The sequence below is a fragment of the Strix aluco genome, chromosome 28 (assembly GCF_031877795.1).
Source record: "Strix aluco isolate bStrAlu1 chromosome 28, bStrAlu1.hap1, whole genome shotgun sequence".
Taxonomy (NCBI): domain Eukaryota; kingdom Metazoa; phylum Chordata; class Aves; order Strigiformes; family Strigidae; genus Strix; species Strix aluco.
The window spans coordinates 6,505,839-6,531,067 of NC_133958.1; the positions used below are offsets into that span (position 1 = coordinate 6,505,839).

General features: G+C 43.1%; 1 protein-coding gene across 8 annotated transcripts in view; it reads right to left on the reverse strand.

Moving 5' to 3' along the window:
• The window catches only part of NSD3 (nuclear receptor binding SET domain protein 3), a 50,289-nt gene that overhangs the window by 14,497 nt on the left and 10,563 nt on the right, over positions 1 to 25,229 (reverse strand). For 5 of the 8 annotated variants that reach the window (XM_074808243.1, XM_074808242.1, XM_074808244.1 and 2 more), the window contains 14 exons: positions 22,338 to 23,065; positions 18,478 to 18,546; positions 17,877 to 18,036; positions 17,282 to 17,436; positions 15,954 to 16,457; positions 15,034 to 15,160; positions 11,012 to 11,112; positions 8,551 to 8,596; positions 7,910 to 8,040; positions 7,221 to 7,349; positions 6,443 to 6,569; positions 5,879 to 6,076; positions 5,142 to 5,312; positions 756 to 905 (listed from right to left, as the gene is read on the reverse strand). In XM_074808243.1, the coding sequence (XP_074664344.1) occupies positions 756 to 905; positions 5,142 to 5,312; positions 5,879 to 6,076; positions 6,443 to 6,569; positions 7,221 to 7,349; positions 7,910 to 8,040; positions 8,551 to 8,596; positions 11,012 to 11,112; positions 15,034 to 15,160; positions 15,954 to 16,457; positions 17,282 to 17,436; positions 17,877 to 18,036; positions 18,478 to 18,546; positions 22,338 to 23,021 (2,752 nt within the window). In that variant the 5' untranslated portion in view covers positions 23,022 to 23,065. Of the gene's footprint in view, positions 1 to 755; positions 906 to 5,141; positions 5,313 to 5,878; positions 6,077 to 6,442; positions 6,570 to 7,220; positions 7,350 to 7,909; positions 8,055 to 8,550; positions 8,597 to 11,011; positions 11,113 to 15,033; positions 15,161 to 15,953; positions 16,458 to 17,281; positions 17,437 to 17,876; positions 18,037 to 18,477; positions 18,547 to 22,337; positions 23,066 to 25,229 lie in introns of those variants that run through there. The other 3 variants (XM_074808248.1, XM_074808246.1, XR_012621064.1) reach the window with 3 other exon arrangements.

Here is a 25,229-nt window from a genome sequence, read left to right on the forward strand (position 1 = left end):
ACGTCCCCGTCAGGTACGGTGAGCTGCCGCGGCACACCCGCGCCGGATGACCGCGGGACAGCCGGCCCCCGCCTGCCCCCGCCCTCCGGCTGCTCCGGGGGGCGAGTGGCCGTCCCGTCCCGCCGGAGGGGAGCAGCCCTGGCTGGCCCAGGCGAGTCCCACCAGAGGGGAGCAGCCCTGGCTGGCTCAGGCGAGCAGAGGCACAACGCGAGGCCCAAGGACTGATGGACGCACGTGCAGGCAGAGCCTCACTGCTTCCCCCTTCGGCCATCCTCATCCTCGGGACGGACACGCCACCCACCCCGCTCCACCTGACGGACCCTCTCTTCGCTCAGGCTCTGCATAAGCTGCCTAGAAGATCTGAAACAAGCACCCCCTTTCTTCCATACACGAAACCAATTTAAGAAGCTGGTTACGTCACCCTGGCGAGTACTGAACTGCAACACCAAGCTCTACCTGCCTCCTCTTCACGTTACTGCAGAAATAGCTGCCCTGAAGCTGGAATAGCCTGGGCCAGGTACAAAATGATTTAACCTCTTTCAAGGAGAATTTAGTGACAGCAATTATTTTAAGCCCTTTTGTAATAAAAAAAATTGCCAACAACATGAACACACGCTCACAATAATCAATGAGTGAAGTTCACTGAAAAGCAGTAAGAGGTGCTCGACAAGCAGACATTTCTTGTTTGATTTAAAGAGAGAGAAATAATAGAAAAAGCGAAAGTAAATTAAAGAGAAAGAAACTATTTTGGTTACCTTTCTCACATTTCTTTTTGGAAGCTGACGAAGGAGGAGGAATCATAGGTAATTTCATCAACTCAGCACGATTTGACTCATTCAGTAGGTAGTGGGACTTATAGGCATATGAACTGAACAGGGGGTCTGAATGATCCTGCACTACCAACCCTATACGAAACAAACAGAAAGAGATGAGTTGCAATGAAACTACCCATGATTCCATAAAGGAGAAAATAAAATAAACCAAATGAACACCTCTAATGCATATATGTGTGAATGAAAAAAAGATAAAATGAAGAAAAAGAAAAGTCTGACAGAAAGTTTCTTCACTAAGAAAGAGGCTTTATGTTGGAGAGACTAAATTAAACTTAACTGGAATAACTTATGATGAATAAGCTGCTTCTAAGTGGAATTTCAGTTGTGCTTCTACCCTTAATTTGTGCATTTATAAAAAAGCACAAGAAAAGCAACCAATTTGAAATCTGTGTGACACCACCCCCCCCCCCAAATGGAAAAAGCAAGCTCATTTGAAGAGCTGGGGGATGACGGTCACGGAAGGGTCATGCTGTTAGTTGGGGCTACAAACTGAAAACGCAGATGTTGTACACAAGAGCTCACCATCCCACTAACTACAAATCTGACTAAAATCTTATCTATGACAGTGTTTTGCCTTTATACTTGTGTCGAAAAAAAAAATATCAAGGGGGGGTCAGCGATTCTGCAAGGCACCAGAGGGGAAAGAACAGATGAAAGTTCTGCCCTATGCCGCTTGTTTTTAAGTGAAGCCCCACCACGCCTGCCCTCCCACAGCTACTTTGGAGCTCTCTGTTCTCCCAGACGCCTTTATTGTGAACGACGTGTTTGCATCTCTCTGTCCCTCCCCACCAAGAAGAGTTTTTCTTCATCGCTCCAAAGAGCCAGGCAGCCCAGGCGAGAGCCCCACAGCTACAGATCAGAAGCATTTGGCCAGTAATTCATGGGAAGAGCAGAGCAACTGAGACCCAAAGAGGCACGAAAGATGAGCTACCAAGACAGCCACCAATTCTTTCCCTCGTGGGACACACGCAGAGCTGAGTGCTGTAGAGAAGCTTTCGAAATGGGGTGCCTAAAACACTGCTGTAAGGAGAATGGCATCAGCCTACCTGGAGAGCACGTCCTCAGGAGGAGTCCTAAAACAAGTATGACCTACACATGCAATTAGGTGAACTCTAACGTGCTTAATGAAGGATATTTCAGGAAGGTGAATGGGAAGTCTTAAAATATACCATATTTGCAGCACCTCATGATAAGCAAGTTTGTATATTTTATAGATTGTCTCATCTGCATTTTCTCACTTCAGTAACGCTTTGCATCTAAATACAAAGTTTCTCGACATCAGCTAAAACTAATTAAATAACCATTCTCACATCCAGATGCCCAAGTGTTTCTAAAGCATTCAGTTCCCCATTGCCTTCTGAGCAGGTACTGTGTGCTGCTGCCACAGACGCTGTCCTCACCTTATGTCCCTCACGCTGACCAATATGACTAGACAGGACCCAATTCAACCCATCCGGGGGGGTTTGCTAAATGTAAACCTCACACAATCTTTCTTCGGTGAAGCACACTGGCTCCCGATTCCAGCTATGCCTAGTAGAAACAAACCCCACAAAAATTTTCTAGAAGAACAAGTACGTAGTTGCTGTAAAATACAGAGGATTCAGTCAGTGGTAGCGGTTTGTAACTTTTCAAGTTCTCGTAACTAAGACTCGGTGAACATACAGGTCAGGAAATTCCATCTGCCGGGGTTCAGGGGTTACTTATATTGCCAGGAGAAAATACAGACTTCTGTAGTTTCATCTCTGATGAAGCTAGATTCAGTTATAAACAGAATTACTAAAACAATGTCAAATGAAAAAAAAAACAAACATGAAAGTTTTCTTCTGCCTGTCATTTATTTTTTAGAAACAAATGCAGGTCTGCATCTTCAGCAACTGTAAGACTCCTTTATTGTAATTCAGTTTTGGAACTCTACTCCTAAATTCCTGTTTCTGTGTTGGATATAAAGAGGGATGCCAAATAGCAGGTATTCCTTTTCATAAAGCTTTTAAATAGGTTCTACCCAGGAGAAATAGGAGGCCTCTAACTTCACACCTTTGTGTCACAGAGTAAGTAGCCAAAACTTGGAGAAAAAATTCCCAAAGAGGTTCACCTTCATCTGCATCTGTAACAAACTATGGCAGATCTATAATCTAAGTAGGTTCTGCTCTGATCTGGATCTTAGGTCAGCTTCAGGCATCTGCCGTAGCTGGCCCCAGGTTTAACAAAGCACACCTGCAGAGAAATGCAGCCGCTCCGTACCGTGCAATGTATTTGGATACTACAGCCTAACAGTGTTTTGAAACTGGCAGGAAACAGAACGTTCAGGAGAAGCCCGAGGGCAGAAGCCGGCCACAGCTCCGCATTCCCAGCTGAGGACAAACACAGCCTCCAGAACCGAGGGCAGCGACACTCGCACCGCCGTCCCCTCCTGGCTGAGGTCCCACACCGACCTCACGCCGCAGCGGAGCAGCAGCACCAGACATCGACCTTCCCGTGGACACTTACAGCGGCAGACTAAAGCCTCTGCTGGCCCTTGCCAAGAGACAGTTCTAATCCGACATTCCAGATTAGGGAATCTTGGGAAGACCCACAGAAACTCTTCTGTCACAAACCTCTGTCTGACCCTGGTACCAGACTGACTCCAGACTACTGAGATAAAAAACCCCAAAGTACTGAAAACATGATGGAACTGCTCTACCTACCACAGAAATGGCTTTTAGTGATTCTGCTCCAGCTCCAGAAAACAAACAACTTCTTTCCACCTATTTAGGTTGGGCTTTTGGACATAACTACTGGTTCAATCAGTGACACTGCAGGCTGGGTGTCGGTTTTCCTCAGCGCTCGCACCCGCCGCGGAACGCCACAGAGCACCCCCCTGCTCCCAGAACACTCCCTCACACCTCCGCACCTTGCTGCGTTTCAAAGACACGGCAACGGGCCTGGTTTTGTTGTTCAGACTGTACGTGTAGTAACACTATCAAGCAAAATTAAACACAGAACATACATAAGGCTACCTAAAGACCTAAAATAAAAGAGCATATAGACACACACAACGTCAAATTTGCAGGGGTACATTCAGGCAACGCCGATGTGATTCACATCACGCATATCCGGTTTTGGGGAGGCCCCAAAATGTCCAAATAAGCCCACACAAGGAGAAACACTGAACCATGCTGTACACGTCTTTTTACCCATTCAGAGGAGCTTTTCTAAAGCTCATTCTAAAAGTTACTGTTTCTCTCTGAGCTTCTGAATTTTTTTTCTATTTTAAACTTGATCCTTTGTGATGGCTCCTAAATTACTTAAAAATGAGAAAAGGGAAAGAAAGAAGAGAGGTAGAAAGGAAATTATCCTGGCACCATCTTTCCCTTCCTATTCAGAGATCTTTCATTACTACTCTGCTCTTGCAAATTCAAGGCAACCTTTCTCATACTAAACCTCCAACCGAATGAACACAAGTGAAAACAAGTAAACTCCAGGATTCATCTCATTTTCACTTCCTTACTAGTGACTCTCAAAGGGGCTCAAAAGAATACATCCAACAATTCTGAAATACTGTATAAGATACGAATTATTATTCAAACAGCTAACCACGTCACTCCGATCAATCTGAGAGAATAATGATATTTTTGCATTATGAGACTAAAGCAACTGATACACCGAAGCTTTTCAACCTGCTAGCTGGCAGAAGACTAGTGACTTAAGAGCCATAAAAGTAACAAGTGGAAAAAAAAGAAAAAAAGGAAAAAGAAAAAAAGAGAGAACTTTGGCATATGGAAGATCCCAGCATGAAACCTGTTTATACGGTATTGCAAATGCTTCTCTTCCAAAGTTCTCAAATGTGATGGTAGTTATAAATTAAAATGAATTTTTCTAGTTCATGAGTAAATCCTACCTTTAGCCTTAAAAATTTAAACAGCTATAAGTTTGTGACTGGTGAAAGAATCCCCTTCCGCTTAACGGACAGTGAATAACACAGCATCCATTCTCAGCTTGCAATGGCTGGAACTGGGGGCTTGGCATCCACCTTTTCCTACTGGCAAAACAAGTGGGCTTCTGAGTACCTATCGCTGTGTCTGAGTATCAAATATTATGGACCAAAATAGCAAGTGGAAGTCTCATGAAAACTGTTGACCAAAACAAAAAAACCCCAAACACACACACACAAAAAAAAAAAAAAATTAAAAAAAAAAAAAAATCACAGGCAGCATTTAAATCCCAGAGAGCCCTAAGGGAGGAGTTCTTTATGAAACACATTATTTTTATCACTAAACTGCACAAGTGACCACAGAACTATAAAACAGGGGAAAAAACAAGTGTGCTCACCTCTTGCACAAACGAAACAAAAGCCTACATTTACAGCTGATGAGGAGTGATTCCTTTTGGAATGGTTACTACAGATGAGAATGTGGGATGACACAAACAAGCTTCCTGCCGCAATACAGCCATCTCCTGAGTGATAGGCAATGGGACATCTGAAACATCTCACCATGCGACCTGTTCAATATAAATGCAGAAAAATGCACCATGTCACCCTGGAGGCAGGATATGGCAGAAGGCACCACAGACAGATGCAAGGCTGATTTTTATTCCAATCAGAGTACTAGGTTAAAAAGAAACATTTAGAAAAAAAAGGTTTCACAAAAATTAACTTTTAACTTTCACTGTTAAACTCTCTTAAGAAAAAATACATGGTTTTAATCATTCTACAGTCTACTTGTTTAAACATTTTGGTTGACTTCTAAAAGGATTCTGGTTTTCTTGAAAAATAATTGTTCTAAAGGCCACTACCAACCATCTTAAAAAACCCCCACCACACCACATCCTTTGGTCTTGCACTACTAACCCTCGGCTTCCATTAAACCTGGCAACAGCAGGTAACGGAAGTGTTGTGGATCCGGGGATACTTCAACAGCAGCCGCACGCTGCCTCTTCCCACCCGCGACAGATTTAATGACCTCATTAAGAAGGAAACCCCTGCTGCACGCTGCATTACAGAGGGCAGAGTTACAGTCACCGTTAGTGCGACGATGCGTCTGAGCGTCCCCCTGCTCCGTCCTCACCTTTGCTTGCTTTGTGGATGTCCTTGTCCACGGAGCAGGCCGTGCAGCAGTGCTGCGGGCAGCGAAAGCCTCGCGACTCGAAGAGCGCCGTGGCGAACTTGCGGACACAGGCCTCGTGATAGAATTTACCGCACGTGTTGACGGAACAGCGCTTCACATCTTTGCCAGGAAGTTTGCACGAAAAGCACGTATGTTCTCCTTGTAAACGAAGGAATAAGGAAGCCCAACTGTAACGGCCAATTCTCTGAGATACAGGTGTTGTCAAAACAAAACTCTGAAGCAAACAGTTACACTGGTTTGAGCAACACAGGCTCCGTCCCTTCGACCAGGCAAGCTGGTTACTATAATCCACAGTAACTATGTAATTGCTGTTAACATAAAAGCCTCTTATTCTGAATAAAGCTCTAAGTAGTTTATCACTTTTTTTCTTACCAGGGACTTGCCAAGCAGAAAATGAGAATCTGGCCTCAGAGGTTAAAAAAAGTAATAGAATAACCCAAGACCAGAACATGGCTCCTTAGCAGAGTGGGAAATCCCATTTTTCAGAGACAGGAACACACTCACCATTTTTACACTCGGTGCAGATGAACTTCTCATCGGGCACTGACTTCAGGCCCAGACACTCCAGGTGAAAGACGCTGCAACACTCGCCCTCGCAGGACACCAGAGACTCGCCAGAGCTCTCACAGATCTTAAACAAGCAGAGAGCTAGTCAGAGAACAAAGGGTACCTGACATGCTTAGATGCAAACGACTACCAGATGCTAACAAAGACCAGAAACTGGCTGAAATCCCTTCAGAGCTAAGATAAGGCAGGAGAACTGGCCTACATCCCACGGGCGGACCTGGTAAGTCTCTGGGCTGAAGACAATCCCAGCACTTTCTGCATCTTGCTCTCGTAACGGAGAGGAGAGACACTACAGGATCCATCTGGACTCCTCATTTTCTCATGCACCTGAAGAGCAAAAGCAGCTTGTTCCCCTACTATTGACCAGAAAACTGGCCAGAGATTCCAGGATTTTCTCTCCAGAATACTGGAAAATTCCCACTCTGCCCTACCCTGAAAGACCATCCGGAATCTTGGAACGGAGCAGAAAAGGAGATCTAGTTTTGCTAGCAGCTATGGATTAGACACCACTTTCTAGCTTTTGAGCATGCAGGAGGGCTTAGGGATCATTTCCAGAGCATAAAAACTCCTAAAAGCCTTGATATTTTATCTGAGATGTCAAATTACGAGACATGGTTAAAACAAAGTAGTGCAATTTGAAAAGTCTGTCAGCTCAGACTAACAGAAATGGACGATACAGATTTAGCATTCATTTCTTTACAGTACCATCATTTACCTGACAAACAGTGTCTTTTTTATTTGTTCCAGTTCCTCTCCTCGATAAGCTAGAGTCTACCGACTGCACATCAGAAGCATCAGCATCGGCAGTAGCTGATGGGCTGTCTGAACGTTTTCCAAAACTACCCTACAAAGAGGAAAAATCCAAGGCACTCAAACAAGACACTTGCAAAGGACAACCACATTGTGAAAAAACATTTACGTCACCACCGATTAAAAGATCATTCAATATGTCACGAGATACAAAGGTCCTTGAAAGTCGCTGAACTTCATGAGAACGATACCAGAAGTGCTGCCTTCTTGACATCTTTTCCCTGTACAAGCAAAAACCCCAAAGGTATCCATCTAACTTTTCCCCCACACCTCGGTTTTACACCAAGATCCAGCAGCATCCCCCAACTCCCAAAGAATCCAACAACCTTCCAAAGAGCAAACTGAGTCAGCGATCCAAACCAATGTTTTGCCAGACAAGGAAGTAGGAAAATTTGTAGAGCAATATTGTATCTTTTTTTATATCAATGCAATGGAGGGGATTAGAAAGAAGATTAGGCTTTAGTTTTTTAGACAATAAAAGACATGAAATTTGTAGAAAATACAGCGGTCACATATTTAGCAATAAGCAGCTGAAAAGCCTACTATACTGAAGATTAAACAAACGAGTCCCTGCGAGAAACAATATGCCTTTACCTGTAAATCATTAAGTCCTCTTGAATCAGAGTCAGATGTATCTCTGTAAGCTGAGCTAGTCAGTTCTACATCAGTTGAGGCACGACTCCTTTTCTTTAAAGGTTTACAAGAATCTGAAATCTCGCTGGCACCTTAACACAACACACTAAAATTAGTTTTAATATATGTTCTCAACTTTTTGCTTAAAATTAATAAAGGAAAAAGATAGCCTGAAACTGTACTTTATTCACTAGCCTTACTTTTGTTTGCAATTCTGATACTAGTTTAATTCTCCCTGAAGAGCTAATTAAATGAAAACCTTAAGAAGACCTTCTGACAAACTCCTGAACATGCTGACATAGCGGAGGAAGCTACTTAACTGTCTATGACAGAGGATAAACCCTTAGGAATTACCTCTTCACCATTCACCTTTAAAACAAGGCTAAGCAAAGACTTACACTGTCTTTCCAACTAGCAGTGCACCAACAAACAACAACAGAAACACCCCTGGAAAGCCCTCACAAGAGAAATTAAGGTCAGCATCTCTCGTGTTCATCACCAGAAAGCACGAAGACCTCTGCATCTGACACAGAACGAAAACCACTGCCGAAGCGTCATCAGCCAGGAAGGTTTAATAAAGTTTATTTTCGTAGGTAACTCACCTTTCTGCAATCCTGTCTTCACTGCTGTCAGTGGAACCATTTCAACCTGTTTGAATAGGAAAATCCAGAGTTAAAACCAGAGGAATTTTTCTCCCTAGTATTAAAAAGAAAACATTTAAGTTTAAGCGGTTAGCATCTCTGAACTCAGCTGCAGTCTGTCATCCCCCCTCGGGGTGAGCCTTCCGGTCCTGCTGGGTTTAATCCCAGCTGCCTACGCTGCATGCCCGCGACAAGGCAGCCACACGGTCACTAGCAAGGTCCTTTCCAATCGCTCCCTTTGGGCATGAAGATGACAAAGCTTTATCCGTGTCCGGCAGGCAGGAGCGGGCTTCGTTTTGGCAGCCAACCCTGACGCTTTTGTAAAACCCCACGCCTGTGTAAGCACAAGTTCCCCTCGAGAGGAATGACGCTCGGGAGACCCTTAACGCCCGGCGGCTTAAGGCCCTTGCAGCAGGCCTGCGCCGGGGCTGCGGGCCGGCCCCTCCTGTATAGAGCGCTGCAAGGCGCCGGCCAGGGCAGGGGGGGTCGCACGCGGCGTTGCAGGGCTCTATACAGCTGGAAACTCAACGGCAGGACACCCCCAGGCAGACGCCTTCACAACCTCGCCAAAGCGCTGCAAGTTCTCCACCCTACATCAGGAGGGCAAGTTTAGAAACTGTTCTGCCAATGCACATGGAACACGTCAGAATTTGGCGACTGTATCGTAATTAGAGAAGAAAGTTGTTGCCTAAAATCCTGGTTTTAAGGTTAAGAATTACAAGTTATTTCTTTACAATGTGGTTACATATGCATGTAGAAACACATTTAGTAAATATTTAAGGATTATTCTATAATTTTTTTAAAAAATATTTTATTTTGTTGTACAATAGGTAAAAACATACAATAGAAGGATTTGTATAGGATACATTTCGTAATACAAATATAAAATCTAAACAATCACTTTTATTTCTCCACTAGTCACTGTAACAGTAGCATTAACATTTTGTTTTTCCCATTAATTGTACTCGTTCCAGTTATAATTTTATACCAAGTTGTTGCAGACTAATTGGGGAATCAGTTGCAAGAAAACTTGACTTTGGGTAACAAATATTGTTGCATAATTGTAAGAAGTTAGTAAGATTTTTTTTTTTTAATATAACTTAATACATTCAAGGTTATGCGCATTACAGTGCATCTGTGTTTAATTTTTAGTCATATACTTTTCCTGAGAAAAGCACTTTAATGTTCATAGTCTTAGTTAGCTAGATAATATAAGCAAGCAAAGCTAACTGGGATCCATGAAGTTCATATTGTTGGTTCTTATACCTTTGTTAAATTAAGAAACATTTACAAACATAACATAACTCATTTGAAAATAGGGAGGCTGCAACACCTCATGACAAGAGGTTTAAGGGACTACGTCAGGTATCTTACGCCCAACATTTAAGTTGCTTTAAAGTTTCATTGAGAAACTTTCCAGAGTTAGAGCATTCTTCTGCTCAACAGATGTAAATGCTACAGCACCAAAAGAAAAATATGGGGGAAAGAAAAGGCAACTGGGTCCACTTTCAATCTCTGAAGTGAATGAAGTGCAAAAACAAAGCGTAAAGAGCAAAGAATAAATTAAAAGAGATAAAAACAATTTTTCCCCTTCCCATATAAATCTTTAGCCTGACTGTCCCTTTTTAAAAATTCTCACTGGTAAAAGCTATACTACAAAATATTTTATATAAAATTCTCAGGTTTCAAGTGGAGAGGCCCTTGAAGAGGGAAAATCAACCATGTAAGGAAAAGAACCAACAACTTTGACAAACTTGTTAAAAAAGTGTATTCAGTTTTTAATATTAATGTCCATCCACTGAACTTTCCTACTCGTTTCCACGCAGAATTTTTTTATATTTTTTTTTTTAAAGCAACAACATTTGTCTGTCTGACATCCAGATTAAAGGAATGCCCTGTACATGTTAGATCTACTTGAGGAAGAAGAAAACGTATATCTCAGAAGATCTGTTTTGCTGATGTCTGCCAACATAAAAGTCTGACTATTCATCTTTAAGTTAAATCATTCTTAAAGTCCATTTTCAAGAGTGGTCAGATTAATCAGTCTAACTTCATTTGAAAAACAAAACCTCAATACAAACCAGCAGCTAAATCAAGAGCAAAAGGAAGGAACCTGGTGGCAATTCCATCAAATAGAAATTACTGAAACAAAATCATTTTGCCCATAACAGAAATCTCAAAGTAAACATGGCAGGTTCGTTAGGAGTCTTGCATCATTGAGTTCCCATTTCCATAGCCTGACTGATACTGTGAAGATGCCAGTAGCAGAGTCACAGCAATGGTATTGACAGGGGGATTTCATGAAGGATAGTCCAAAACGAAACCCGATGGGGAAAAATGGAGAAAAATAAAAAGGCACCAATATAAGCCACAACATTTATGAATACAATATATTTTAACTCTCTACATGGAGGAAGCCAACCTGCTCCTTTTTGATCTTCTTCTTTGGCACAACTTCAGTGGATTTCTCAGACTCTGAGCGGGTTCGAATCGATCTTCTCTGTTGCTTCTTTTCTACAGAACCTGAAGAAGGAAAAAGGTTTCCATTATATGATTCCTTGTATTTCTGCAGTACAGCAAGATGTTCAACACCAAATTAACACATAAAGTAACGAAACCAAGACTTTTTCCTCTTTTGAATGTTTTATTTTTAAATTCAGTTCCAAGCTATTTGCCAACTGGTGCCGTGGTTGCCGACAACGCGTTCTGATTCCATAGACAGAGAGATCAGCTTCAAAAAAAGACACCAGTAACAGCGAAACAAAAAGCTGGAATCCAGTTTAGGGCAAGCAGATTTTCATAACACACCTCTCAAGCAGAGTCTTTGCTTTGGTGCATTTTTTAACCAAATAGTCCATCTTTGGTGTTTATGGGAAGGTTACCACAATCATCTTCTTGAACTAAAGCAAGTTAGAAATTTAAGACGCAAAACACAGCTTCCAAGTTTTCACTCAAAACACCAGTTCTGCGCCCCTGCTCTGCGGGGGATGGCCTTCTATCAGACCTGGCTAACACAAAAACTTAAAGCAGGAGCCACGCTATAACACGTGCCGTCAATACGAAATCTGAACGCTCAGCTGAAGATTTTGAGAGGTGAAGAAAAACTCAGCACAAGCAGAAGCAGTGATCATGATGTGTTATTATCATTAACATGAAAAACAACTTTTAAAAAAATATTACCATGGAAAACAAACTCAGATTAATGAAGGTTATCATGACATTTCAAGAGATGAAGTAGGAGCTACTGCTTTTTTGACACTAAGGCTGGCAAAATCAGAAGAGCTTTCTATGCTACAGTACCCCCAAAGAGGGCAGAGAGAAACATGTACACAACACTTGACACCATGTGCAACTTCTGAAACAAAGTACACACTTCGACCTGTACTGAGGGGACACTGCACTTCGAAGATTTACAATTAGCTGTTGTGAAGCATTATTCGTGTTTTTCAGTTTTGGGTGTTTCACCTAAAGACAATACAAATATAAAATACCTTGTATTCTTCCAAGCAAAAATGAAAGCTCTTGGGACCAGGAATTAGTTTACTGTTAGAAGTTGTAAACCTGCGTCTTCTTGTTAGGAGAAAAAAATATCTAGAGGGAGGGGCAGGCTTTAATCAGACACTGAAAGAAAGCCTTTCAAAAGGACTCCAGAAAAAGAAAAAAAAAAAGGAAAATCCATCTTGATTAATTAGATGAGCACTTTTATCAAGGTTGCACGGCTCAGGGGTATCTCAGTAACGACAAATGAGAAGAACTCATTTTACAATAGCTGTATTTCTGAGAGGGAAAAAATTAATTGTTTTTCTTCAAGGGAAAAAAGTTTTACAGCATATATACTAATTAATAATAGCAATGAGTTATTAATAATTCAGAAATTAATAACTCGGCTCAAGATCCTTCATGTTAGCACACGAGTAACTTTTGGTTCCGATGAGCCGCAGACACGGACACAACTACAACGGAGCTCAGTGCTAAAGCCAGGGGCCGTCTTTTGTCACCTTTGTATTCGGCCAAAATCCTCTGAAGCAGCTTAGAGTAAATTTGAGCAAGTGTGATCAAACAGTTCATTTAATCAATAACGTATTTTCTCCCTGTGCTGCCCCACTGGAGTAAAGGAAACAAGATGCAAGCCCTGTATCAGAGGAGAAACTCCAGCACCATGCATCTACCGCTGGCTGAGAGCAACACTGATCAATGCAGCGGGCACCTTCTCCTCTTCCCGCTCTCCCAGGATCCCGAGCATCACCTCCACAATGCTCCTATCCCGTCTTCAGGCATAGTTTGATCCAGAGTTTCAGGACAGATTTCAGACCAGCGATCTACCTCCCTACTGGCCAGGTCAGGTTGATCCTGTTTCAGCTGTACATGGAGACCAGAGGCACTATGAACTCTCAGAGCTGTTCTCTTATTATCAGGTTTCAAGTTACAGAATTATTTTCCCGGCATTATGGAATTCTGCATATCTAACTGCAGGTTATTAATAAGGACTCCCAGAGTCATTCTGTAAAATACTTTACCGTAAAGGTATTCTGAAGTTCCGGTGACCTTAAATTTGAAAAAAGGACTTCGCAGTTATGTTCCATGAGAGGGGACCAATAACTGTCTGGACTTTGGAAATGGCTTTGAAAGTGACTGTTTGGAGTGTATACTGAAGGAAAGCTCATGCACTCTATAGGGTGTTATCAGGTGGAGTTTTACGTATCCAAAAAACCTAAGAAAATGAAAAAAGAGAGGCTCAGAATTCTCACCCCCCTACGTCTGAAGAGCCATTGTGAAGGTGAAGCCTTTAGTTCCCAGGTGAGAGAAACAAAACAGCGATCACCTCTCCTGCTGCAAGGCAATTAAAGTAGCAACCGTGTGAAAAAACTGAAGCAGCTACAGCAACTAGAACTGGAAAGAAGAACCACTGTCGACAACAGCAAAGGAAACCCCACTCACACCAGAATATCTGGAGTACTCAGCTGGTATTGTGCAGTTCCCAAACACGGTCCACAAAACAGCACATACAAAGATAAGCCTGCCTCAAACTACAGGAACTGAAGCGTGTTTGCAGAGGACAGTGATCTCATGTACGCTGACCACTGAGCTTTTTGACTTGGAATCTCATTTTACATTTGCAAAGGGAGAAGTAACCCAACAGACAGATAGTTAAAGCAGGAGAGACACTTGGCAACACTGGGGGATTATTTTCTCAAGAGGAGGGGGTTTTGAGCAAGGGTACTGCAATAAGTCTTCCATCCTTTTTTGCTTCCATACCATGAGCACACACCCTACTGTGAGAGGAAATCAAGGTGTTCTGCTGCAACCTAAAATTGACTTTTACATACCCAATGTAAAACTAAGTATGTCTGAGACTACACCAAGGATACGATTACAAGCACAGTAACAAACATGCAACAGTTCATGGGGATTTTACATGGCCTGTACAAAACCTGTGGCTGAAATACAGAAGTCACTGTAAGGACTGGAGGAACTTGAAAAGCTCCTGGTTTAGGATGACTCAAAGCTGCCTCTTTTCAGGAACCTCCATCCTTTCACCAAAGGGTGTCTGTCTCCTCTTGAGGATGACGAGAGGACATACTGCAGACAAATTTCTGCTGGTGGGGAAAAGCTCAATCCCTTTGGAAGAATTCCCATTAGCTATGTCTCAAAAATCAAAACATGAAAAAATGTTTTTCTGTTCCAAGTCTAGAAAGCACTCATCCCGTTTACCCTTCTCATTCTCCTCTACCATTGTACTACAAACCTAACTTCAAACAGCTTGTGCCAGGGTTTCCCTTTTCAGTGTCAAGCTCCGTTATTTGCTTCAGTGGTTCTTCTCCCTCAGACATGACACTTCACAACTTAGTGCTTTATGACAGGGCCCCTAAATTGCCTTCAGAAAGCAAGCATTACCTCATTTTACTGGTGGAGTTAGTTGAAGCCGTTTAAAAGAAAAAAAAAAAAAAAATCACTATCCTTTACAAAGGTCATGCAGGAACTCAACAACAAAGTCTAGGAAAGCACCCATCCCGATTCAGAGCCGTTCCTTACTGAGCTACGCCACTTCCAGCTTCTCCTCCTTTGATCCCTGCTGTTGGATTCTACATTTGTTGCCAAAAGCCATTACGATACTCTGCTAACACACATCCACTGCATTGTCTTCTACAACAACTTGCCATCTGCTCTCCACAAGGCATCCGTCCTTCTCATATGTTGACTTAGATACCATGCGCTGCAGACGCTAAAAGTTCAGAGGCCAAACCAGCTAATCCCAAAGACATCCTGTGTTTCTCAAGCATCTGGGCTCATCATGCGTTCTATTAGCCATGCTTGTTACAACTATTATGTAAACAGAAAGATGTTAATAATAATTTTTAACTAATGAGAAAACGTCGGTCTCGATATTTGGGTTTAAATGCTAGAGTGCTAGAGTTCAGACAAGGACTCCGCAGTCTTGCCTACCTGTTGACCCAGAAGTTGTTTCAGGAGAGGACGCGTTTTGCACCGCTGCTTTTTCATTTCTCTGATTTGATGAAGAATTAAGTTTCTCTTGTCCTTTGACACTTATTTCTGTTTTGTTACCAACTCCCTTAAAAAGAAGAAAAAAAGAAAAGATTGTCTTAACCTATTTATATATGTGCTGTTGCTGACAGCCATATTATCTACTCCTAAGCATCAGAACGCTCTTCAACGCAACACACACACGTGATGAGATCTACTGCTGAGCTGCTTCCCTGCAGACCTTTCCATCCCTCTCAATCTCCCCTCATACACAAGGAAAAAAAAAAAAACAAGTTCCAGTGACTTTTCTAAACATTACCTTCTCTATAATGCTTAGGATGAAATAAATACCCTCCAGGTAGAGAGGCAGAAGAAGGAGGCAGAGAAATAGTCCTAAACCTTTTCCTTACACTGACTGTGGGAAGCTGCTGTGCACCTGAAGGAAGCTAGGAGGCAGAACTCATTTTAAAAGTCTGTTACACAATTTTAGGACATTATTAACAGTTTTGTCATCTCATCTGTTTCCCACAAATCCATTGACTTTAACACTTACAGAGAATTTCTGGATTATTTCAACTGGGAAGCTCGAATTAAATGGTTTTAATATTCTGAATGTGTTACGAGCAAAAACGTGACCATGTGTAGGGAGCTCCTCTGCCACCAGTCAAAATGGTTACTGCCAGAGACTTCTGGATGCACTGAAATTAAGAGTTCAGTGCACTAAAAGTTTCTGTTGTCACATCTGTCTTTTGCTGGATTTATTCTCTCCAATGAAAGGAACCTGTATTGTCAAAGCTTGGTGGACACAACTTTAAGCTCCACAGTAAGACAGACTTGGGAGAATTCACCAACAAAGAGGCGTCACTACCCGAAGCACCTACCTTGGTGGAATACACAAACTGATCGATGAGTTTTCCATCCCCAGCAGCATTCTGAAGGGCAAAAACCTGTTCAATTTTAACAACTGGAGACATGTTACATTTTTGAAGATCCAAGTTGTGCATGGTTATTGAGGCTGGCAAGGATTTTCGAGCTGCAGCTGTTTTCCACGCGATTTTCACAGGAGGTGGCTCCTCTTCCTCCACACTTGACTGTCTCCGTTGGCTCTGTCTGCGCACCTCAGCGTTTGATGGCGATGCTGCTACCGCGTGGCCATGTTCTGGCTGGGCGTTCAGTGCCGGCTTCGGTCGTCGGTTCTTCTTGGTCTCCGATTTAGAAGCAGCAGTCTTTTTGGCTTTTGACAAAACCTCCTCTGGCTCTTTGTCTATATAAATGAAGGTGTATTGTTCTATCCTCTCTTCCCGAGTCATTTTCAACGCTTTCTCAGCATGGGCAATACCAATGTCCCACTGAGCACGCTCCCTTTGCGGCCTTGGTTTGCGAATCTTAAGGAACAAAGACAAGCAGCTAATTACACTGAAGATTTTGCCACGTATAGCACTTAAAATGCAGCCCTGAGGTTCTTTACATCTCTCAGGCAGCAGAGTTAAGCTTGCTCTCCATTTACAGGGTATTTTTTGAAAGGTGGACAGTGAATCCCCTGCTCAGAGTACAAGCAGACACTCGAGATGGATCATATGACCATCACAATTAAAAGTGTCTGTCCTGAATGACAACTTCACTAAAGACAAGAACAGGCAGTATTCGAGCCTGTAATTCTGTTTCGAGACACAGAATTGATCCTAATTTATCTACTGTTTAAATCCTCTTCATTTTTCTATACACACACGTTTCCTTCCGCATCAATATTTTGATTAGCATAAATATTGATTGAAGTAGTCCATCTACACCGTACGTAATTCCTGTAGCTAACACTTCCTTTCCATAGAACAGTGGAACAGAACATATCCACTAGTACCAGGGGCTGGAAGAGTGTCCTTTAAAAACGGTATTTTCCAAAGAACAGGTTAATAGTGAACACACAGGCACCATTTTTATTTAGTATTTTAATACGGATGTAAAATTGTCTCCACTGCCCAGGAGGACTACCATCATGAGGAGCCGACAAAGTAGGTTCAGCTGTCAGCCTTTCCACATGAAAGTCGTAAGAGTACGGAAACATTTTTGTTATCTTTGTGTAAAACACCTCTGCCGTGAAAGGCGGACAACCCTTCGCAGGGACAGTACTACAGTTTCAGAACCGCCCCACGAGAGTTTCACTTACACAGGCACTGCAGATAACCCTCGACACAATTAGCGTTCATCATACCTTCTGTTTCTCAGAGTGGTTGCTGGCTTGCTTAGCAGCCTCAGCCAATAACTGCTCGTACTGTTTGTGTCCTTTGTACTCTCGAACCCTCTTCTCGTGCACCCACGCCCTCTCTGGCTGGTTGCTAAAAAACTGAACGTGGTATTCACGGGCACCTGGAAATGAAAAATTCTAGTCAGCGGTTTTATCAACATCGCTTTGCTGGTTTAGCTTACGCCTTCCCCCTCCACATCATTCAATTCCTGCGGGTGGAAGTGCCTAGCTAACGTTTAGAAATAAGACAGGCCTAGATTTAGAACAGCTGAAGATGGGAAGGTAAGCATACCTTGCCCGCAGCGAACACTCACACTGAGCAGCCTCCTCTCAAGCACACTGACTGGAGAAAGCGGGAGCATCTGTGCACAAGCCTGGTTTGCACAGGCTCAGCCCACAGCTCATTTAACAGGCACTAGTTTTACACATTTCAGCAATACTCCTGTTTAGCAAACACACAAGCAGAATTCATCCTGCAAAGTGAGTTTAAAGATAAGGTATTTTCAATAAAGGACCAACTACAGACACCTGATATACTCTGGCAAAGACCTTCCTCCCTTACCTCTTGTATTAATTTTGGTATGAACATCAAGCTGTGGATCACATGAAACCATGCAAGGCCACCACGGGTACGTTCCCACCTTGGACCAAACCAGATCGCCAACCTGAAACTTGATGTCATGGGTGACTTGTGTTGGAAGAGAAGGCAAGAACTGCTGGACCTGCAAAGAAAATGCAAGCTTCAACCACAGAAGGCAACTTGGCGCACTCAGAGATGCGCACACGACCCACAGGGTATCCCTGAGCTTTGATAATCTAACATGAGAGAAACATTTCTTAGAAACATGACAGAAAGGAGTTACACACAGCTAGGATTTACACAAGATAGTCACTGAAACCACGACACACAACAGCAAACCCCACTCCCACCCCCCACCCAAGAAAACCCCTTCTGCTTCAGAAGTTAAGAATGTTGCTTTGGGGATAAACTAAAGCAATAAATACAGAGCAATGAGAGAAGTTTTGATGCAATAATGATTAATAAGAGTTTCAAAGAAATGGCAACTGATTCATCTGACAAATTAAAGAATCCATGTAATAATTAGTCCAAAAATAGTAGCACACTAGAAGTTCAACAAGTGTTAATTAGTGTATGTACTAACCGGGGTTTCCTCCAACACTGTATCTTCTCTTGGTCTTTCTGATAGCATGCTAAGCCTCTCATTTGGTCTCTAGGAAATGGGTAACAATGAAGAGAAAAAAGGAAAAACAAACACAAACAAGGTAAGGGGACAATAAAACAAAAAAGCTAATACTGAAACCAGGCAGAAAAAATAATTCACAGAGAGAAAGGCAACCAGAAAGCCAGAAAATATGAATACGATGACTCTTTACACCCGATTCAAAACATAGCAGCATCACAGTCAAAAAATACCTTTTTTCCCTACACTATTTACATTGCCATCACACCTACATACAACAACGTTCTCCTGTAACAGGCGATAGAAGAACATACACTCGGGGACAGTAAACCCCAATAACTTTCCACCTAAATTAATACACAATTTCAAAGAAACAGAGAAGAACACATGAAGGATATCCATAGCAACGTGATGAGTCTCACTGTACACCAGTTATTTGCAAAAACTACATTACAAAACTCATAGTAAATACACAATATGAAAATCGTAAAATTGATGTTGAATCGCATATAATTGACAAATATATTTGAGGATCAAAAGTCAGTAACATAAAGCCTATGGTGCATATACATGCGAGGCACGCACGCAGTCTGTTCTGGCAGAGCAGGACAGGAAAAGGTTTTGACAGAAGAGAGATCACCACGGAACAGAAGCTCACACCATCGGTGGAGTGGCCGTGATAGGAAGTGTGATGACACAGCAGCTGAGAAGATAAGAGGTGGGCCATGAACTATCTAACGAGACAGAGACCAGACACTCGCTTGTACCATGGCAGAGGAGCAGTCGGTAGTCAAAGGACTCAAAGAGCAGCAAAAAGAGGAGTCGGACACATGCAGTGAGAAACTACTAATGCTGTTCATCCAAATTACGCCTAGGCCATTTGAAACGAAGGCCTTGAGTTGCACCAGGGGAGGTTTAGATTGGATAGTAGGAAAGATTTCTTCACTGAAAGGGTTATCAAGCATGGAACAGGTTGCCCAGGGAAGCGGTTGAGTCACCACCCCGGAGGTATTTAGAAGACGCGCAGACGTGGCACTTAGGGACACGGGTTATTGGTGGATTTGGCAGTGCTGGGTTAACGGTTGGACTCGATCTTAAAGGTCTTTTCCAACCTGAGTGATTCTGTGATTCTCTGTGAGTCAATACGGCATGCTTCAGCTCAGAGCAACTAGGGAACACACGTGTAAACATCGTCCAGAACAAGGGCAGTTCTGGCACAGGTCAGCATCTCCTTTAGAGCTGTCTGCAGAAAACAATCATTTAAGACCGGTCATATTAATATTTGCTGGGCAGAAATCCTCCCTCACTGGTACAGCAGAGAGCACAGCAACGACTCCTGCCTTTCTTCTGCTACAGTGAGTTAGTGGAAACTTCTCTGCCAGGGGAGCCAAGCTGACTACACAGATTGCAAACTTCCATCTCCTCGCAGAATACAACTAACGAGCAGAGCAGCTTATTCTTAAAACAAGTATTGAGAGCTTAAAGTTCAACAATGTTTTCATAACATTTTCATTTCAAATCAACCTTTCAAGTATGAACATCCCCACAGAGTCAGTGGGTTTCCACAGAGATTACAGTGTCAGAGTGAGGAAACAAGTGCACGTCACCTTCCTTCCCAATAGCCATGCCGAGTGCAGAAGTGTAAAACAACCACAGTTCTACCACACGTTTGGTTTGTTCCTATTAAGATGACCCTAAGTTACAAGTCTTGTAGCACTGATCCTAAAGATGATGGAAGCGCACATGATGAACGTACGTGAAGATGAAACTGTGTAGTGGAAAGCCAAATGGTGGGAGGATGAAACTGAGACTGCACTGGATAATTGGTAACAAAACCCACTCGCACAAAACCCTGCTCAGGTCAGAGCGATCTGCTGTCTGAAACAAGGGTGAGGAACATGAAAGATTTTATTGCAACAACACCTTTTGAAAGGGAAATGGCAGCTACAAGGAGGACAAAAGCAAGACCAAGTTTTCTGGTGAATTCTGCATGACACATATGACTAGTAGGAACTCAAAACCCGAGAGGCAAGGTTTTAGTTCAGTCTGGGAAAGACAGAAGATTATGTTCTGATGATAACCAGGTAACACCAGTCAGACAGAGGGATGGGCACAGCTGAAGCTTCAACAGTGGAACTGGATCCTTGGTAAGAGGAGGACAAAACGGTAAGGCAAAACCGACAGCCTGATGGGGGTGAAGTCTAGAGAAGAGGCCAGAAGCCTGGATACAAGACAGCGTCTTCAGCTGAACTCTGAAAGAACCAGACTCACTGAGGTTTGATTTGTGTGAAACTTGGGGGTAAGCGAATGATTACAGCAGCAAAGGAGGGGTGGACGAACACCGGAGCAGCAGAGGCATTCAGCAGAGCGCCGGCGGTGAGGACGGAGCCCGCTGTCCCTCTCCAGGCCCGAGCGAGGGAGGTGCCGTGGGGGCCGCTGCCTTCCCACGGGGACTGCCGCCGGGGAGCCGGGGCCAGCTGGGCACGGCAGCTGCTACGGGCACCTGGAAACGGCTTCAAACGGCACCTCCCAGATCAAGGAAACTGCGTACAACTGCAGTCACGGATGGCTCGTACTTTAATTGGATAGTCCATTCCAAGCTTGGATGACAACACCTTATGAGCTTCACGGGAGTCAGCTATGCTAACAGAGTGGAAGCTCAAAATCCTGATGCACCACCAACCTGATCTCTGGAAGGGGTCGGCTACCAGAAAGGAGATGTAACACTTATAAAACTTGTCGATATTCCTGGTGAGGGTGTGTGTGGGAAATTAGCATGTCTGCCATTAAAAATAACACCACCACATCAAGCACACGAACCTGCTCTACTAGGTGAGTCCTGAGCCCTCCAGGACAGGATCTTCCCCCAAACCTCCCAAAGCAGCAAGGACCAAGGGCTTTCACAGAACTTACAAGAAACTCAGCTACATACTGTAACAGCCCAGCCCAGGGCAATTTCTGTCCTGGCCTGACAGGGCAACCTCCCCATTCCGGACACTCGCCACTCCTCACTGCTACCCATTCCCCCCAGACTGGGAAATACAGAAACCAGTATCACAGAGCGGGCAGATTCCAAGATAAAAGGAAACAGAAGTAATGAAGTGGCTTACAAAATTGAAGAAAAAAGAATGGCTGAGCACCAAAAACCTGTGATTTGTGTCTCTACCTCCTGGAATCCGAGTTGAAATACCACTTGTATATACACACCCTCGAGATGTACAACCATATTACAAAACTTGACAGAAACGGTAATAGACATCATCAATATTGAATCTTCCCAAACTTTGCTGAGTCAACTGATACTTTTCATTTGCCAACTGTTTTAGAATACTAATTTCTACTGGCTTCCACATATAGCTCTTGGGTTTTGTACCTCACCACGATATTCAGAATATCTTTCAAAAATTCATTAAAAGCTGGAGTGCTGAATACTCCAAGTAACCTGACTTTCCACTGCATAGTCCTGCATTATTTTGCGAGGCAACGTTAGGAATGTGTACGCTTGTACGCTTTTGGACAAAAGCTCCATCTTCAACACTGTCCAAAGTGTAGCAAACTGAACATGCTAAACCACTAAATATTAAAAAACGTTACATAACCTTTTCTAACGTTCATTTTTCATATGCAGTCTTTTAACCAAAACTGTGTTGTCCTAGAAATACGGTTCCTAGCAACACAATATTGAGTATCTGACAAGTAAATAAAGCCTTGTGACTTTGAGTATGTATACAACTAGAAGTAAGGGAAAAAACACTGCCGAAGACGCATACTCCATCAACAATATCAGGTATACAGATGGCCAAAACCATTATTCCACTTACATTTTGCTCCTCTGGTTCTAATTTTGGAATTTTGTGCGACTTGCGCTCTTCCGATCGGGAAGAGTCATGCTTGCTACTTTTTTTCCTTTTCTCTTTTCTCCCTTCATGTTTCGCCTTAGCATACTCACTCGCTTGTACTTCATTTAAAAGGTCCCCACACAGAGAGGACTCAAACAATTCCCTGCCGTTCTGGATAGTTTTGGTTATTTTTAATTTGATCTCTGGTGAGCCAGTCTTCTTTGGAATCACCGTTTGTGAAACTGAAGGTGGTGGCGGAGGTGGCGGCTGTGGAGGGGAGGATTTTTCCAGAACTTCATGCGGCCTTGCGTTAGAGTTTTCCATTTGGTAATACTCTGGGGGACTAAAGTTTCTGACTGTACCAAAACCATTGGCTGAACCATTGGGGTATTGACTGTAGGTCTGGTATTTGGCTTGAGGTTCGTACATATTGATTGTTGGCGGGTAGCCATTAGTGATGGGCGGAAGGTCCTCCGTGGTGGGCGTCGGGTACTGGAAGCCTTGCTGCAGGGCGGTTTCGTACGGCGTTTGCCCACCATCTTCAGCAATGTCGCTGCTGGCATCAAAGGCATCCTCTTGGCGGATGTTGGCTGAGTCAATGAGTTGAGGTGGTTGCTGAATTGTGTTTCCCATGATCCCTTGCATGAAAGAGAAAGAGAAATCCATTGTTCTGCTCCAGCATCCTTAGCTTTCCCTTTTTCTCATAGGGCCTAAAGGCAGGGGAAGGGAAATAAGAAGTCAGTGTAAATCAATAGACAGTAATTAAGCAAATTAAAATTGTTGAGGAAAAAAAAAAGGAGACCAATTTCCCTGTCTCCATTCAGTAGCCACCCTCCCATGGATTCAGAGAGGACTGGTAATATTGAACCTTTAAAAAGCGCTATTTACACATTTCTGCAGAACAGCTTTTTTACACGACCACTTTCCTCTTCTCCAAGACATTTAAAGACATGTTATAAGCACGTTCAAGTGCTTAAAAACTACGAGCTCAAGTACTACAAAGTCAGAATAATGGTGCTAAAATTCCAACTGCTCTCCACAGCCCTCCTAGCTTGGCAGTAGGAAGCATTATTCTAACACAAAGCAGTAAGACAGCAGACTCCGACCCTCAAGCATACAGAAGATAGCACGTTCTCTTGACACCATAGTCACTGCAAACTGAACAAGCCAGAGAAACCACGGAAAGACCACTCGAACAAGAGAGAGACCTCTCCTCTTCCTCCCCACCAACACTGGAGACAGATGAGCGGCCCGTGGTCCAGCAGGAGCCCCAAGCCACGGGCTCTTCTGGACAATGGCACAAATAAAGCAAATGGGTCGTTCCACCTCAGCTGCTGGGAAAACCAGCTCATACTGTACGACAGCCTCAGACGGGGTTTCCCAACCTCTTCCCTCACCAGAAAAGCAGAGCAGAGTTTGCACCCGCTGGCTCTCAGCAGCTAAGTGAGGAGGGCTATTCTCCTCACTCCCCACCCCTCCGCTTTATTTTAATATTAAACACTTAGGGCTTAAACACTACGTGGTTCTGAGGGAGAGAAAAATAGTCTCAGCATCAAAAGATCTCCAAAACCTGAGGTTATTCGCAGAATTAGATTACAGCTGAGAAAGCTGTCATACACGCTTTCAATTTTCCACTGCATATCAAAACACCAAAATCAGACTAGAAAAGTTAGATTTCCACGTCTCAACTACTGGCTCAGAGAATGCTTCTGCACCCCCTAAATAATCTCAATGTTTAACAAGAAAGCGACCTAAACTTCAGGTACGAAATACAAGTTTACTTCCAAGCAAGGTCAATTTAGCCCTTCCAAAGTAAACATAGCTCTGTATTATTTATTCTGTCTCCGTGTAGGCATACAGGAGGGTTACTGTGCCCTTTTGGTCCGGGTTTGAAGCGACATTAACACATCCCACAGATATTTCTCATTATAAGAATCTACATATAACCCTGCCCACACTGAATTCTCACCCTCCCAGTGCGACGCATCTCAATACCTTATCTAATAGTTTTCAAAACACCAAGAACCCTCCCCTCCTCTGAGACTGCAGAAAGAAATTAAGTTATAACTGTTACAAGTGAGAACTTGATCAGAATTTTGCTGTTATGTTTTGTGGACTTCACACTCAGATTATATTGATGTTTGTATTCATCTTTACTGCCCTGTGCCATCAACCAGGGGCACATTTGTCACTGTAATTAAGTGACTTAGGGAAACAACTTAATAGCACAATGCTATGCAGCAAAACTCACTAATTGCAGTAACTTTTAAATCTCGTGGCTGTAAAACCATCCCCTCTCTCCAGCAGCTCTCTCCATGTCAGCCACAAAACCAACACAACGTTTCTGTCGAGGCGACAGCACATCTGAGGGACAGCGCATGGAGCGGCAGGATCGCATATCAAGGTCAAAAACACAAAACCACCACCCATTCTAGGAAGAGGAAGTGGGACTGTTTGTACCACTTACCAATTAATTGTTACTTTACATATGCCAAACTGCAGAGCAAACAACAGATTTCTCACACTAGTAAGAAATTGCACCCTAGGCTGCTTTTATCTGTTACTAAAACCAGGTTCAATCTTTTTTTTCCTTCTGAATGCTTAAAAAAAAAAAATTATCTTGAGAAGCTGCAACAGCGCTTCAGTCATCCTGGCAGAGAATCAAAGCAGAAATAGTTTAAGAAATTTTAGAATTACTCCTGACTTGAACTAAGCACCAGACTGTTAAATAAGGGATCTGTCGGAGTATATCACGCCAGGACCCAAACTTTGGTGTGGCCACACCAGAACTATAAAAAGCAAACATCAACTAGCAGAAAGTGAAACTATAAAACAAAAAAACTATACAGCATTCTGTGCTTTGTTAAGAATAAC